General features: G+C 44.6%; 1 protein-coding gene across 3 annotated transcripts in view; it reads left to right on the plus strand.

The window, feature by feature from the left end:
* The window catches only part of STOX2 (storkhead box 2), a 227,623-nt gene that overhangs the window by 269 nt on the left and 210,671 nt on the right, over positions 1-16,683 (plus strand). For 2 of the 3 annotated variants that reach the window (XM_086703164.1, XM_086703165.1), the window contains exon 2: positions 63-503. In XM_086703164.1, the coding sequence (XP_086559290.1) occupies positions 152-503 (352 nt within the window). In that variant the 5' untranslated portion in view covers positions 63-151. Of the gene's footprint in view, positions 1-62; positions 504-528; positions 917-16,683 lie in introns of those variants that run through there. The other variant, XM_086703167.1, reaches the window with a different exon arrangement.

Genomic DNA, 16,683 nt, shown 5'->3' on the forward strand with positions numbered 1-16,683 from the left:
CGTCCGGGGCGTCCGGGGCGCGGGGTGGGGGGCGGCACTAACGCTCCCCGCCTGTCGCACAGCGACGTTCCGGCGGCTGTTCCCGGGAGCGGCGGGAGGCGGCGGCGGCGGTGAGCGGGGGCCGCGCGGCGGGCGCCCGACGCTTCAGAAGATGGAGAAGTTTCTGCAGATCGCGCCTCACTCTCTGGCCATCGTCCTGGGCCCGGCCGAGGGGCCACCGGGGGAGAGGTCCGGGGCCGCCCAGCCTGCGCCCCCGGCCCAGCCCCGCCAGCTCGCCCGGCACCACATCGGCTACGAGATCTTCGCCGACTTCAAAGCCGAGAACATGCAGCACTTCTGGAACAAGAAGGTCACGGCCGCAGTGGCCGAGACCTTCTTCCTGGGCTGGATCGACGAGCAGGTCCTGCTGATCCAGGGCAAGGAGGAGCATCTGGAGGCGCTGCGTGAGGGCTGGACGCGCCGGGCTCTGCGGCCGCCCTCGGGCTTCCACATCCGCTGCCTCGGTGAGTCTGGCGGCCGCCCGCCCCGTCCCGCCCAGAGCCCGCGCCCGGCACCGCGACGGGGACGGCCGGTCCCACCCGGGCGCCCCGCGCCTCCCTCCGCCTCCGCGCCCCGGCCGTGGGAGGGGCCGGCGGGCCTCCGCGAGCGCGGGATTGGGGAACTTCCTGGCACCTAAAACGGGGATTCGTACCTTTCCCCACACGCCCCCCCGCCGGCCCGCCGGAGCCTCCCTGGCGCGGGCCGCGCGCTCCAGCGGGGCGGTGCCTGGGGCCGGCCAGGTAGGCGGCGGCGCTCGGCGCGGGAGGCTCGGCGGTCGGCGGCCGCTCGCGGATCCGCCTGGCTTACCTTCTCCGCGCTGCCGGGATCGGGCCGGGGACGCGTGCTATCGAGGGAGAGAAGTCGAGAGAAGATTCAGGTAGCGTCGGGTAGCCACGGGCTCTACGGCGGGAGGCGGCGGCGGGCGGTTCAGGTGCGCTGTTGTCCCCCCCACCCCCGGCCTCCGTCCCCCGACGTCCTTTCCGCCCGCGACCACTCTGCGCCTCCGCGCGGCTCCTGGCTGCTTTCGCCTCGGGGACCCGTCCCGCAGTTCTGGTGCAGGGTGGGGTCCAAGCGCCGAGGTTTGTGTGCAAGACAGAGCTGTGGATTTCGTTTTAAATATCTTGCCTCCCGTACATCTTTCCGAAGTCATTTTGTGTGTTTGAAGGGAGGAAGGGACACGAGGAAAACGGGAAACTCTGATCCTCAACAAAAGAAGATAGTGGTGCCAGGGAAGAGAGGCCGATAGGTGACATTCGCTGCGCCCTTCCAGTGTTGCTTGACCTGCTGCTTGTTTGTTTGTTTTTAAATTGCACTCCTGTATTCTTAACCCAGATTGCATCTCTTTTTAGAATATACTTCTTAGTTTTGTACCTTGGGCCCAGTGGTTAAAAACGTATATAGTAAATAGTAGTGTTTTATGAAACGATTTCAAGAAAGAAGGCATTCTTTCTAGTACCACGGTTTAGAAATTCTTTCATGACATTTTTGGGAGGAGGTCAAAAGTTCAAACGCTAAAAGACTGTAAAGCCGCCCTTTTCGTTACCCAGTTGCTATGCCGCCTTCCTCTGAAGGATAAGCTTATACCCGCTAGCGTGTCTTCCTGTATGCGTATGGCAAATTTATAGCATTCTTCATTTACTTGTATTTTGTCTGTTTTCGCACTGCAGAAATCTTTACAAAGATTCCTTTGAATCGAATGGACAAAAAACCAGGAAGGTTTGCATCTTGTGTGTTTTGTAACCTGTGCTAAATTTCAAAAGGTCCTTTAATTTTTTCTTTTTTTTTTTTTTACTTTAGCGAAAACCTCAATGGACTACCTGTAATTAAGCTGCCTTAGTAAAGGGGCCAAGATTAATGCCTCTGAGACTTGATCTGCTCTTGTATGTAGGACTGCAGCACATCAGGAAGCAGGGATATATGTGGTTATTTTTTATATCCTGTATAGATTATAGCACTTTAATAATTTTCTTTTGAACTTGACTTTATTCTTATTTTTTACTTTTCATTTTTGAAAATCTCAAACATGCAGAAGTAGCATATTTCAAAAACCTTATATTGAATTCCCGTGTACCTGTTATCCAGCTTTGAAATTTATCTGCACGTGGCCAATCTTATTTCATCTCTACCCTTGCCCTCCCCACCCCCATTTTGAAATCCCAGCTATGGTATCAATATCATTTGATTTGTAAATATTTCAGTTCATTTTTTTTTTCATTTCAGCAGAATTTGTAAACTCATTGGAATTGACGATCTGTCATATTAACCAAAGAGAGCTATTTTGGCAATTTGAAAGGTTCCAAATTGCTGTAGTTTGACCGACAGTTGCCCTGGTCTGGCTGGGTAGCTGGAGCTGCCTCAAGCTGACTGGTAACTGGTGGGTGGAGCTGTTGCTTTGCTCAGCTCAGCCCTTAACTCTGTACCAGGATGGGAAGTAAAGAGACTGCCTCCTGGAACAGAAGCATCAGGTAAGGGAGAGGGAGTGATGCCTGCTGGGATCCAAGCGGTAGCTTTCTTTTGAACTACTTTGGGGGTTCATACTTTCTACTAGAATTCCAATTGTGTTTCAGTAATGATAGTAAAATGCAGAGTAGTTGGAGAGAGTATATCTACTGTGAGAATTCTCTGTGGGAAGCTCAGTGTCTGTGGCAGGCTGCCATGTGCTTTATTGAAGGTGCAAGCAATTCCAGATTTCTTCTGCCTGTAATTCCAAAAGTATGTAAATTTCAGGGGCGAATGGGACAATGAGGAGATGACTGTGGAGTCAACAAGAAGCAGGGAACTAAGGAACTCAAAGGAAGAGTTTTGATTGGGAATATTCAAATCCATTCCTTAGAAATTACCTACTCTGGGCATGTAGAAAAAAGTTCAGACTTTGGATTTCCAGGACCCTTAAAAGGGATATGTGTGTTCAGGAAACTAGGAACGTTTCAAAATGGTGCTGTATATTTTGAGTAAGTTAAATCCCATACACGTTCATTGAGTGCATACTAGTTCCAGTCTCCGCGTTTCTCCCGAGATTGTAAAGACTGGTGAGGCATGCGGTCATTTTGGGGGAGACTCCCACAAAACCGGGAGGTGCTTCTTTGAAGGGAGCAAGGAGTGCCTTCTGCCTCGTGAGCTGGTGGAGAGGTTTCCCAGAGATGGGACCCCCCTCCCCCCCACCTCCCCCAGGTAGACCTTGTGCAGATGTGGGCCTCAAGGGGCTTGTTCAGAACAGGACAGCTTTCCCACCCAGGCAAGAGCAAAGTCACCGGGTTGGGGAGCTCATGACACGTTTGGAAACTGGCTGGTTTGGGTGGGTGGGGAGACGGTTGTGTTCCGACAGTGCAAAAGGACGCTAGGCCGAGATCTGAAGACTTAGAAGCCACTGGTGAGTTTTGAGCAGGGAGGGGGGAACGTGATTTGGTTTTTGGTATAAGGAGAATTCTGGGGCCAGTGGGAATGGGGGAGGGGATTAGACACAGGAGCCCCGCTTGAGTCCACGGACACAGTTGTGGGCAAGAGGTGATGGGAGCTGCAACAGAGCGTTCAGTCTGGAAGGCACATCCCATGGCCAATGGGTCGTTTCCTTAAGAAGATACCGTTTTAGCTGGGCTGTGTCTGGAGGGTCTTCCAGCCCCGGCTCTTACCCTGTGGGACTTGTGTGGAGCCCACACCTCCTTGTCCTGGGGCTCATGGGGTTTTCCCACCCACCATGATCCAGCAGTCCACACCACAGGGTCTCCTGACTTCACATCTCAGGGGGCATGGGCGGTTCTCTGTCCCTGCCAGTGGTTCTTCCTATTTCCCCAGTGTATCCTTCCGTATTCAAATGCTTAGCACCAAATACACTTTTTAGACTTTAAATCAGAACTTCTATTTTATTTGTTTTTTATTTTTTTAGCGTTTATTTATTGAGAGACAGAGAGAGACAGAGCATGAGCATGGGAGGGGCAGAGAGAGGGGGAGACACAGAATCGGAAGCAGGCTGCAGGCTCTGAGCTGTCAGCACAGAGCCTGACGTGGGGCTCGAACTCATGAACCGTGAGATCATGACCTGAGCCGAAGTCGGATGCTTAACTGACTGAGCCACCCAGCCGCCCCAGAACTTATATTTTAATTATAAAATGGTTTAGAACTTATTGGGCATTGAGATTTTATTCTATTTCAGTATCTTTATTGGTTTTCCCAAAAGGAGTTACTTTCTTAAAGTGGTTTCTCCCAGGAGTAAAATTTTAAGACATAATTTTTTTTTTTCAATGCCTTCTCTTGGGGCAAAATGGGAACCCTCTTACACTGTTGGTGGGAATACAAACTGGTGCAGCTGCTCTGGAAAACTGTGTGCAGGTTCCTCAAAATATTGAAAATATAATTACCCTATGACCCAGCAATAGCACTACTAGGAATTTATCCAAAGGATACAGGAGTGCTGATGCATACAGGCACTTGTACCCCAATGTTTATAGCAGCACTATCAACAATAGTCCAATTATGGAGAGAGCTCAAATGCCCATGAACCGATGCATGGATAAAGATATGGTTTATATAACCAATGGAATACTACTTGGCAATGACAAAGAATGGAATCCTGCCATTTGCAACAACATTGATGGAACTGGAGGGTATTATGCTAAATGAAATAAGTCAGTCAGAGAAAGACAGATATCAGATGCTTTCACTCATGTGTGGAATTTGAGAAACTTAACAGAAGACCGTGGGAGAAGGGAAGGGGAAAAAACAGTTTCAGAGAGGGAGGCAAACCCGTAAGAGACTCTTAAATACAGAGAACAAACTGAGGGTTGATGGGGCGGGGAGGAGAAAATGGGTGAAGGGCAGTGAGAGCACTTGTTGGGGTGAACACCAGGTGTTGTGTGTAAGCGATGAATCATGGGAATTTACTCCTGAAGCCAAGAGCACGCTGTATTCACTGTATGTTAGCCAACTTGACAATAAATTGTATTTAAAAAAAGTGTCTTCTGGGTATCTGGCTGGCTCAGTTGGTAGAGCATGCGACTTCTGATCTTGCAGTCGTGAGTTTGAGCCCCACGTTGGGGGTAGAGTTTATTTAAAAACAAAACCAAAGAAACGGAAAAACCCAACCAAAGCAGAAAAATATACTCTCCAAAACAATTTGTATATGCTCCTCCAAAGGTTGATTTATTTAAGTCAACTTTGAATAACATTCCTAGAAGGAGGGTTGGGATTGATTAATGAGTGTTAGGAAGCTTTCTGAATGAGAAATACTGATTCATTCAATGACCGGAAGCCTACTGTGTTGTAGGATTTGTTCTGGGAGCTGAAGTGGAGGTTCCATTCTCATGGGGCAACAGGTATTTCAAAAATTAAACACAGAAAAAAGAATTTCAGATTGTTGCAAGTGCTGTAAAAGTTATGCAGGAGATAGGATAAAGGGTGATGAGGAGAAATGGGATAATAATCGACATCTATTGATCATTTATTATTTTCTAAGTACTTTATTTTTATTTATTTTTTTAATGTTTTCATTTATTTTTGAGACAGAGAGAGACAGAGCATGAGCAGGGGAGGGGAAGAGAGAGAGGGAGACACAGATTCCGAAGCAGGCTCCAGGCTCTGAGCTGTCCGCACAGAGCCTGATGCGGGGCTCGAACTCACGGACTGTGAGATCATGACCTGAGCTGAAGTCGAACGCTTAACTGACTGAGCCACCCAGGAGCCCCAGTACTTTATTTTTATTAACTAATCTTTTTTTTTAATTGAAGTATAGTCAACACGCAATGTTACATTAGTCTCGAGTGTACAACATGGTGATTTGACAAGTCTATACGCTTTGCTATGTGCATCACAAACGTAGCTATGATCTCTCACCACACAACACTCACCATACCATTGGCTGTATTCCCTGTGACGTACTTTTCATCCCCTCCACTTACTCATTCCTCGCCTGCAAGCCTGTGTCTCTCTCTCCCCTCCATCCCTTTTGCTCATCCCCCACCCCCTCCCCTCTGGCAACCATTATTTGTTCTCTGTATTCATGGACCCCCTTCTGCTTTTGTTTGTTTGTTTGTTTTGTTGTTTAGGTTCCACATGTAAGTGAAATCCTATAGTATTTTGCTTTTTCTGTCTTATTTCACTTAGCATTTTATTAACTAATCTTTAAGATAATTATCCTCTTTAGGTATCATTATTTTACCCATTTTACAAATGAAAGAAGTGAGGGACAGAAAGGCAAGTACTTCTCCAAGGACACCTAGGTCCTAAGCAAAAGAGCTAGGATCTGGGTCCAGACAGTGGGTTTTCTTTAAAAAAAAATTGTTGTTTTTAATGTTTATTTACTTTTGAGAGAGAGAGAGGACCGAGTGTGAATGGGGGAGGAGCAGAGAGAGAGGGAGACACAGATTCCAAAGCAGGCTCCAGGCCCCGAGCTGTCAGCGCAAAGCCCGACACGGGGCTCAAACCCACGAACCTTGAGATCATGAGCTGAGCCAAAGTCAGACGCTTAACGGACTGAGCCACCCAGGCGCCCTTGGACAGTGGGTTTCCTTTCCTTTCGTTTCCTTCTCTTCCCTCCCCTCCCCTCCCTTCCCTTCGGTCAGGTTTTCCTGACCAAAATTTCCTTCCCAGCCCCCAATACACACACCCTCCCAACAATTTAGGGGCCAGGTGGCCTAGTTGCAACTGGTTTGGTTGGCAGTGGCTACGTTCTTTTCTCTTAAACACAACGGAAGAGAGAATCAGTGCCAGGGTCCAGGATGTTGCATCGGAGCATCATGTTTGAGCTCCCTTTGGGCCCAACAGGTGGGTTCCTTACTTTGTGTGCCTAATACTCTTTCCGCAGGGCTTATGCAAAGCAGGGCACATTCTTCACTTTGGGCCCCGAAGCTAGCTCCCCTCCCCACCGGTGTCTTGAGTGCCTGCCTGTCAAACATCTTGTTTCACGTCCGCTTGACTGATGATCAGTCTGCCAGCGACAATGGAGGAGCAGATGGAAATCTGCTTGACGTGTTGGCGGAACGGAAAGAGCCAGGGAGGTGGGGCGGGGGGCTTGTGGAGGCGGCCAAAGAAGGGAAGGTGTGACAGGGGATGAGGTCAGAGGGGTCCCAGGCCATGTGGGGCCTCCTGGGATTTTATTCTGTGGTGACGAGGCATCCCCATCCTGCAAATACGGAGGGGAGCACCGGGTTGGGGTCTGTAGGATGTACAGAAAAGTTTCACGCCTGGGCCTCTCTCTTAGAGAACCTCACCTCTCATGTTAAAATCTCAGGATGAAGTCTAAACAGTGAGCGATGATGTATTTCAAGTTTTATTAATTTCTGGCCAGTCATAAAAAATATTTTTATGAATTACCTCACTCTGGCTCAACGACATTTTCAGTGAAGGTGTGTCAGTTTCATTGTAATAAAGCATTTAGAATGAACTTCTGAGGCTCTCGGGCTTGCCGTGATAACTGAGAGGCTTGACAGAGATTTATAGATTTCACCTCTTAGGGCTTAATTCTGATCTTGAGCATGTGTTTTTTTTTTCACTCTTGCATTAAGAGGTAAATTTGCTGGTTATCACCAAGTTCTTTCTCCTCCCCTCCCCTCCCCTCCCTCCCTCCTTCCCTCCCTTCCTCCCTTCCTCCCTTCCTTTCTCTCTCTCTCTCTTTCTTTCTTTATCAAAATTTTATTTAAATTCTAGTTAGTTAACATGTAGTGTAATGTTGGTTTCGGGAGTAGAACCCAGTGATTCATCACTTACATACAACACCCAGTGCTCAGCACAAGTACCCTCCTTAGTGTCAGTCACCAATCTAGCCCATCCCCCACCCACCTCCTTATTACCAAGTTCTTTTCCTTTAAAAAAATTTTTTTTTAAGTTTATTTATTTACTTTGAGAGAGAGAGTGCGTGAACAGGGGAAGGGCGGTAGGGGGAGGGACAGAGAGATAGGGAAAGAGGGAGAGTCCCAAGAGAGGAGGGGCTTGATCCCAAGAACCATGAGATCATGACCTGAGCCAAAATCAAGAGTCAAATGCCTAACCGACTAAGCCACCTAGGTGTCCCCAAGTTCTTTTTCTTTTCTTTTTTAAATTTTTTAGTGTTTATTTATTTTTGACAGAGAGAGCATGAGCAGGGGAGGGGCAGAGAGGGAGGGAGACACAGACTCTAAAGCAGGCTCCAGGTTCTGAGCTGTCAGCACAGAGCCCGATGCAGGGCTGGAACCCACAAACAGTGAGATTATGACCTGAGCCGAAGTCGGACGCTTAACCATCTGAGCCACCCAGGCGCCTCTAAAGGAGCATAAAACTGAAAGGTGTCTGTCTGTGTCTTTTGTACTGGAGTGAGAGCACTCAGATGCTTTGGGGTAAAAAACCCAGAGAGGTTTGTTGTATACAAACTACTTGCTACAAATAATTTTAAAAGTTTCATTCCGCTTAAAATATCTCACACAGGGATGTGTGGTCACCACGTGTATGAGATGGGCTTTGCGATAGTTGCTGGAAGTTTGGAGATGTGCCTCTGTCATTATTCTTCTCAGTGTGTGCATTTGTAAAACAAGTTTTGAACCCTTCCATTCTGTATTATAGCTGTAGGAATAGTATAATCACATTCATTCTTTTGCTTGGGGAAACTAACGATCTGGTTTACTTGAGTGAGGAGGTTAAATAGATGTATTGTGAAGGAAGATCCAAGCTGTGAATATCATTTAATATATAAGTATTATATATATGCGTATACAGAAGGAACTTTATCTTTGAGAAGATTCTGTGCCAAGAACTTTTTAATAAACTTTAATCACACTAGTCTCAGAGGATGTTTAAAGCAGCTTTGGATATTTTGATATCAATCAGTTTCTTGATAGAGAACAGTCAACTGGGACACTGTCAGGGAGCAGAACTAGAGGACTCTCTGAAGAATTTGATAGGTGACTTAGGTAGAGAGGATCCATCAGAGTCTTTGTGGGTGGGGTTGAAGGTCAACCCTCCTGGGAGGGCAGACCCAGCTCATGAGAAAGTCCACAAGGTGGTGGTGGGCACCGTGTGGAACAGACCAGGCCGTAAGATGTTCTTATGACGTTAACAGCATGAAAGCATACGTCTGTGCTGTCACTTTGACTCTTAAGACGCAAATAAACACAATACCATCCCTCTGGGGTTTCTTCTTCCGTCTCTTGTGAAGGCCCTAAAATACAGTTTTCTAAAGCGAGAGCCCATCTGTTGTTGATGCAAAAAGGACTTGTCCCTGAAATCAGGATGTCCCCTTACCCTTCCCCAGGACCAAACGTGTGGGAAGCATATAAAGTCCCTCGGTGTGCGCGAATGCTGGCTGATTAGCGGGCCATCCAGAATAACCTTCTTCTCATGAGTCTGGAGGTCCCTGGCATCACCCGTGCCTTTAAGGGGTGCGGTGCACTCTGCTGGGGTTCCATTTTGGTACCACCCGAGATCATTGCAGCAGGTGCGTTCACAGTCAGCCTTGGGGCTGAGGGGGTGCTGGCTCCAAGGATGGCTGCCCGTCTCCCGCTTTGTTGCTCCCTGGGGAGAGTTGCTGTCTCTGAGCGTTTTCCTGATGTCCAGGCCAGCCTTCCTCCAGTGCTGTGTCACACACCCTCCTCCCATGTCCCCCCCCCCCCCCCCCAGGGTTTGGGCAGTTTTTCCTTTCACACCTTTGCAACAAAAGATGATGATTACATCTCAGCCTTTCTAAGTAGTTTTTTCCCCCCCAGATTTTTTTCTGGAGACTAAGGTTCCACCCCCCCCCCTCCCCTTAGGTATCCATTTACAGGACAATAGAGCTCAGCACCTGCTCCTCTAAGGAATGTTATCTTAAGAAATTCCAGTCTACCCCTTCCCTCCCCTCACTGCTGTGCCACCCTTGAAAGTGACCTTCATAAGTCCCAGATAGTTTTCTGACAGCTTCATGCTGGAAAAGAGGGGGAGAAGGGTCTACACATTTAACCCCTTAGAGGGTCGATACGATTCTCGCGACAAAATTTTATGTGTTTACAGATATTCCCAAATCTTTGACTCTTGCCCCGGTAGCCTGTGTTCTGCTCCTGGCACAGTCCTGCAGTTCTGAGCCAACCTGTCAGCCCCAGGCACCTGCAAGTCCGCCCCAGAGAGCTGTGGGCGATTGGAGGCACTCCTGCGCACCTTCTCAGTTCCTTCCCTCTTCGACTTCAGCTTGGTGCAGCCTGCGTGTTTTTCATAAAGTCACGCACCCGCCAACCTTCCAGCTCAGTTTCCTAACACTTCCTGCCTGTTCGGTGATGGCCCTGGGTGGGTGGCTTGAGCTGGAGAAGCTGTACCAGAGCCATGTGGGATGGGGCGTGTGTGAGGGGAGAAGTTGGTGGTGAGAGGAGGATACGGGTCCAAGATCGACACGTGAAAAATGCAGGGGGGAGAGAAGGCAGAAGACAAGGAGAAACCAGGGCACAGGGATCACAGGGGAACATTGGAAACTGGTTTACGTGGGCTGCAGAACGGTTCGGGCTGGAAAGAGTCTCGCTTCGAACGAGGTCCCCCTCTCAGAAGCCTTCTCTCCCTGTCTGACAGGGTGGGGGGGCCCTGAGCTCTGTGCATCATGGCTGCCATCTTGCCCAGGCTTGGAGGAGGCCTACGGGCTCAAGTGTGTGGCCTGCAGAGGACAGCTTTCCCCCTTCCTGTGTGAAAATTGTGCAGTCTGAACAATTCACCTCCATTTTTTCCTTCAACCTCTGCTTCTGGTCAACAAACCAGGCGCTTCTAGACTTCTCCTGAGGCAGTGAAAGCCTGATGCAGCTCAATGAACACTGCCATCCTTCTGGGAAGAAATGCCAACTTTTGTTGATCTCGTTGATTATGTATGCCGTAATCTCCTTATATGTCCCGTATTTACCCAGATCCTCAAACCTTCTTCCTCCAGGATGACCTCTTGCCCTCTAGGCTCTGATGACCCATCCCTTCCCCGCTGCCTATTCCCTTTTGGTCTTGCCTAGCACGGGAAGCCTTGGAAAGCCTGCTGACTTTGGAGTTAATACGGAATCTCAGGAGAGATTAATGATTTTTTGTTACGGGGGGCTTTGTGACTGGCACAATTTGTCTGGGTTGGTCACTTTCTTTTCATCAGAGTCTGGTTATTAATTTGTTTAAAAAAAAGAAAGGAGGCTTTAAGTTAGTAGACTGTGAAATACTAACATAGAACAAAGAAATCAGTACTTTAGAAACCATGTCTCTGAATGCTCCCACATAGTTGGGGGTTACTCAGGCATCTTTTTCCTCTTTCGTGTATCTTCAACATTTCGTCTCACGCTTGAAGAAGGAGCATTCTAGAAGACAATCTATATGCCACATGCTCCTTCATTTTATGAAATGTTTACTGACTCTACTCCAGAGTTGATAATGTGGGTCAGGAATTGTTCCAGGCACTTTAATACACGGGCTCATTTAATTCTTACAGAGGTAATGGTAACATTATTTCCATTTTATAGAAGAGAAAACTGAAGTTCAGAGAGTAACTCTGCATGAGCAAGCAATCTCAAATTTCAACCCAGTAATCTGATTCCAGAGTCTGTCAACCTTTTCATTTAAAAAAAAATTTTTTTTAATGCTCATTTATTTTTGAGAGAGAGAGAGAGACAGAGCACAAGCAGGGAAGGGGCAGAGAGGCAAGGAGACACAGAATCTGAAGAAGACTCTAGGCTCTGAGCGGCCAGCAGGGCTCTAAATCACAAACCTCGAGGTCATGACCGGAGCCCAAGTTGGATGCTCAACCAACTAAGCCACCGAGGCGCCCTAACCTTTTTGTTTTTTTTAAATGTTTATTTATTTATTTTGAGAGAGAGAGAGAGCAAGAGAGCGAGAGCACAAGTGGGGTAGGAGCGGGGGGGGAGAGAGAGAGAGAGAGAGAGAGAGAGAGAGAATCCCAAGCAGGCTCCACACCGTCAGCACAGAGCCCGACTCGGGGCTCAATCCCATGACCGCGGGATCATGACCCGAGCAGATACCAAGAGTCGGACGCTTAAGCAACTGAGCCACCCAGATGTCCCAGAGTTGTCAACCCTTTTAAAACCAATTGTCGTTTCTATTTTTCTTTCTTTCTTTTTAATCAGACCATTTTAATTTATTGAACTTTGGCTTTGTCGGATAAATGGAGCTCCTAACCAAGTCCACCTTAGTAGAAAGTCAGATTACTCTGCAACTACTTCCTAGTTCATGAGAGTGGAGTTGGAATGGACGTTCTCAGCAACTGAGAGAATCTCCATCCAGATTGACTTCCTGACCCAGTAGGGACGGTTTTGATGGAGAGGGCCACATGGCAGCCCCCGGTTTCCCCACTTCCAATAAAAGAGTCATAAAATGCCTTGTGTCTTTGGAGAGGCTCACAGAATTTAAGACTACATCAGAGATTTGAAAGATGCAGGATAGAAATTTCTATCTCATTCCCATTTAACTCTGAAGCATGACAGGTGCAGAATGAGAGAGAATTGCAAGCTTAATGAAGTAGTGACTAATGTCATAGCTCCAGATCTGGATGTGGTCTTAGAACATATCAGTACAGCCATCAGCACAGTGATCCCCAACTGATAAATACATCGAATTTGTGAAAGTTTCCAAACACAAACTGGTATACATAAAAAGTTTCCACATACAACATACGTACGTACGTAAGTACACACACATACATAATCATATTAAAACAAAATATATGTAACCATGATCCAATTTAAGAATAAAATATTACAAGAACCACTGCAGTATCTTTTGTACTTTCCTTCCATGGGATCCTCTTCTGTCTGCAAGAGATAATAACTGCCCTGAAATTTGTTACTCCCTCCCTTGATTTTCTTTCATAAGTTTACCCCATACGTGTTCTCTCCTATTTTGAGCTTCATAGAAGTGGAATAGTACAGCGAAACTGATTGTCATTTCTGCTGATCGAAGGTTTTGGTTTTGTTCACTATCACTGATAATTGTTTTCTCTTGGACTGTAATTTCTTATGAATGTTAAACAAAGTAGACTCATTTGTATGATGAATCCCGAAACGTCCTTAAAACATACAACGATATCTCACCAAACAGGTGAAGCAGAGTCCTAACAACAGTACTGTGGTCTTGATCTTTAAAATGCAGGGTCAAGAGGGGCATCTGGGTGGCTCAGTCAGTTGAGCATCCGACTTCAGCTCTGGTCATGATCTCGCAGTTCATGGGTTCAAGCCCTACTTCGGATTCTGTGTCTCCCACTCTCTCTCTGCCCCTCCCCCACTCATGCTGTGTGTCTCTCTCTGTCTCTCAAAAATAAATAAATGTTAAAAAAATAAAAAATAAGATAAAATGCAGGATCAAGAGATGGTGGCAGGATAGTGGCAGGTGTTAAATGTATATTCATAGTGTTACCAAACAGGAGCCTTAGGAAGTAATTAATGATAAAACTTTGCTACCAGGTGAGAGGTATTCCTTTTTAGAAAAATAAAAGTTCAGTGTGTAAAAGGTCTTGAGAAAATTGTTATAAAATGGAATACGTGCCAGAATTTATCACACGTTCTTCACGGTTTTTATTTATTTATTTATTTATTTATTTATTTATTTATTTATTTATCATTTTATTTATCATTTTATGAATTTTAAATTTTAATTCCAGCAGAGTTATCATACAGTGTCATATGAGTTTCAGGTGTACAATATAGTGATTCTACAATTCTGTACATTATTCAGTGCTTATCCTGGTGAGTATACAGTGTTTTATTTTTCTTCTTCTTTTTTTTTGAGGTTCCAGAATGAAAAGGCATTCGTGTTTTCAGATTCTATAAGCAAATTATCAACTCTTTTACATAATCTAATAAGAAAACCTTGCTTCTCATAGTCAATTATTTCTATTTTCCTAGTCAGGTATTTTTATTCTCTGCATAAGAAGTTACACTAACAGTTTTAGGTCTGAAAGAATTATTCCTTTTGAATATTCCTAGCTTAGAAATTAACTTGATATGATAAAGTGTATTTCAGTTGCTTTTGGATATGGTGCCAGAACACTTTTTCTTTTTTTAAAAAAATTAACAACAGAGATATAGATTCTGTGAGTGACTATATTGGGTAGTATGATTTATATAGTACATGTGTGATTGTTAAAATATAGCCTTTAAGGCTGTGAAATTGCTTTTGAGTACAGCTTTGGCTACATCTCGTAAGCTTTGATATATGATATTCTCATTGTGATCACTTCAGCAGTCTGTAATTAGTATTTTCATTTTTTTTGACCTAGTAACTATCTTGGAAAAGTTTCTTTTTCCTTTTTCCCTTGTAGAAATTGTGAGTTTTTTTTAAAACTGCTGTGATTGTGTTCTCATATTATTTTATAGTTGCCTGAATACTTATTCTGTAATATGTATTTTTTTTCAAGTTTGCTGACATTTTTATTGTTACCTAGTATAGCTCAAGATTATATGCTCCATAGAAACTTGAAATAAGGGATTTTTTATAGGAAGTGTGTGTGTTATACTTTGTTACTAAATTTATATTATATTGTTTAACTCCTCTGTATTCTCATTTTTTTGTATCTCTTATTTGTCAAAGACTATGATAACTGTGCTAATATCAAGTCTTCAAAATTGTGTGATTTCTTTCACTCTATTACTAACAGTTTTAACTTGATATATCTTAATATTTCAATATCCAATACATATCTCTATTGTTAATTTTTTTCTTTTATATACATATAAATGTACATATAATCATATATTTATACATATGCATATAAGTGTATGAACATTTATATACACATATTTTAAATATTTATTTTTGAGAGGGGGGGTGGACAGAGACAGAGAATTTGAAGAAGACTGAGCCCCATGTGGGAATCAGATTCATGAACTGTGAGATCATGACCTGAGCTGAAGTAAGATACTTAACCAACTGAGCCACCCAGGTGCCCCTGTACATTTATAATTCGTGTAAATATGCACTTAACACAAATTTCTCTCTCATCCTTTTTACCTTGAAATCTTTTTCCAGAATTAATATTGCCACGTCTCCATTTTGCTTGGCATATCACCGCCACCTTTTTCTTTTTAATCTTTTGTGTCCTTCTGTTTTAGTGTGTGTTTTATAATAAAGCAAGATGTAGTTAGAGTTTGAATTTTAACTCAATGTGAAGAGTATTTTAGATATATTGAACCATTAAATGTACTGTAGTAACCATATGTTTGCTGTTGTTTGAAACTTTTTTTTTTTTTTACAATTTTTCAACGTTTATTTATTTTTGAGAGAGAGAGAGAGAGAGAGAGAGGCAAAAAGAGAGAGAGACATAGAATCTGAAGCAGGCTCCAGGCTCTGAGCTGTCAGCCCAGAGCCTGACCCGGGGCTCAAACTCGTGGACCATGAGACACGTCAACTAGATTTTCTTGAATCTGAGAAAACGGAACTCAACAACTGTCATAACAGCTGAATCAATTTTCCCAAGTAAGGCAAACATTTAAATTGTGGCCAATTAAATAATTTCTTGGCTTTGCTTCCAGGTCTTCTTTATAAATATTTCTGCTCTAGCCTCCCATCAGGGAGACCCCCAATCACTTTTTGGTTTTGGTAGTGCCCAATTGGAATTGTTTTCTCAGATAAATTTTTAAAAATGTGACGTGTCTCAGTTCATCTTTTTATACATATTAACATTGGGAAAAAAACAACTCAGGTCTGGTAAAGGCAAGATAAGTCTGATACCTTAATATATTGACAGTGGTATTGTAAATTGAAAAAAATGTTTTTGGAAAGCATCTTCTCAATATGTATTGAAAAGCCATCTAAATACTCATATAGTTTGATGTAGTAATTCTACATTTAGGACTACATCTAAGATAGTAATCCAGAATATAGAGAGCTATATGTAGGAAGCTATTCATTGTACAATTTTTTTGAAGTTTATTTATTTACTTATTTTGAGAGAGAGAGAGAGCATGTGTGTGAGTGCGGGAGAGGCAGAGAATCCCAAGCAAACTTAGCACCGTCAACATAAAACCTGATGTGGGGCTCGAACTCACACTGAGATAATGACCTGAGCTGAAGTTAGATGCTTAACCAACTGAGCCACCCAGGTGCCCCTCATTATATAATTTTTAAGAAAGAAGAATTGTAAGTAACCCAAATATCATGAGTACAGAGTAAATTATAGTCCTGTCTACTGGGTGAATACTATATAGTCATTAAAGTGACTATGATGGTTATGAAACCACATGGAAAAATTCTTACGATACATAGTTTACTTGAAGCATGTGTGTTATTTCATAGCAATACAAATCAGAACAAAATCTCAAACCAGATGCATAGGAAAAAATGGGAAAGAATAACCATAAATATTATGTACTGAATAACGATTATGTTTTGAGCACTGTGCCAAGTATATTTTCTCATTGAATTTTTTTTTTGAGAGAGAGAAGGTGAGCGAGTGTGAGTGGGGAACAGAGGGAGAGACAGAGAATCTCAAGCGGGTTCCATGCCCAGTGTGGAGCCCAACTAGGGGCTCGATCCCAAGACTGTGAGATCATGACCTGAGCTGAAATCAAGAGGCAGTTACTTAACTGGCTGAGGCACCCAGGCTCCCCTTCATTGAATTTTTATAAATGGCTCTTCGTGTACCCATTTTGTGGATGAGGAACTGAGCTTTGAGAGGTTGGATACCTTTGCTCAGCCTTGTTCAGTGATGGGACCGGGTCTGGACCCAGGTCTGTGGGATCAAAATGT

The sequence above is a fragment of the Puma concolor genome, chromosome B1 (assembly GCF_028749965.1).
Source record: "Puma concolor isolate L17-30 chromosome B1, mPumCon1.1.hap2, whole genome shotgun sequence".
In the NCBI taxonomy this organism is placed as follows: domain Eukaryota; kingdom Metazoa; phylum Chordata; class Mammalia; order Carnivora; family Felidae; genus Puma; species Puma concolor.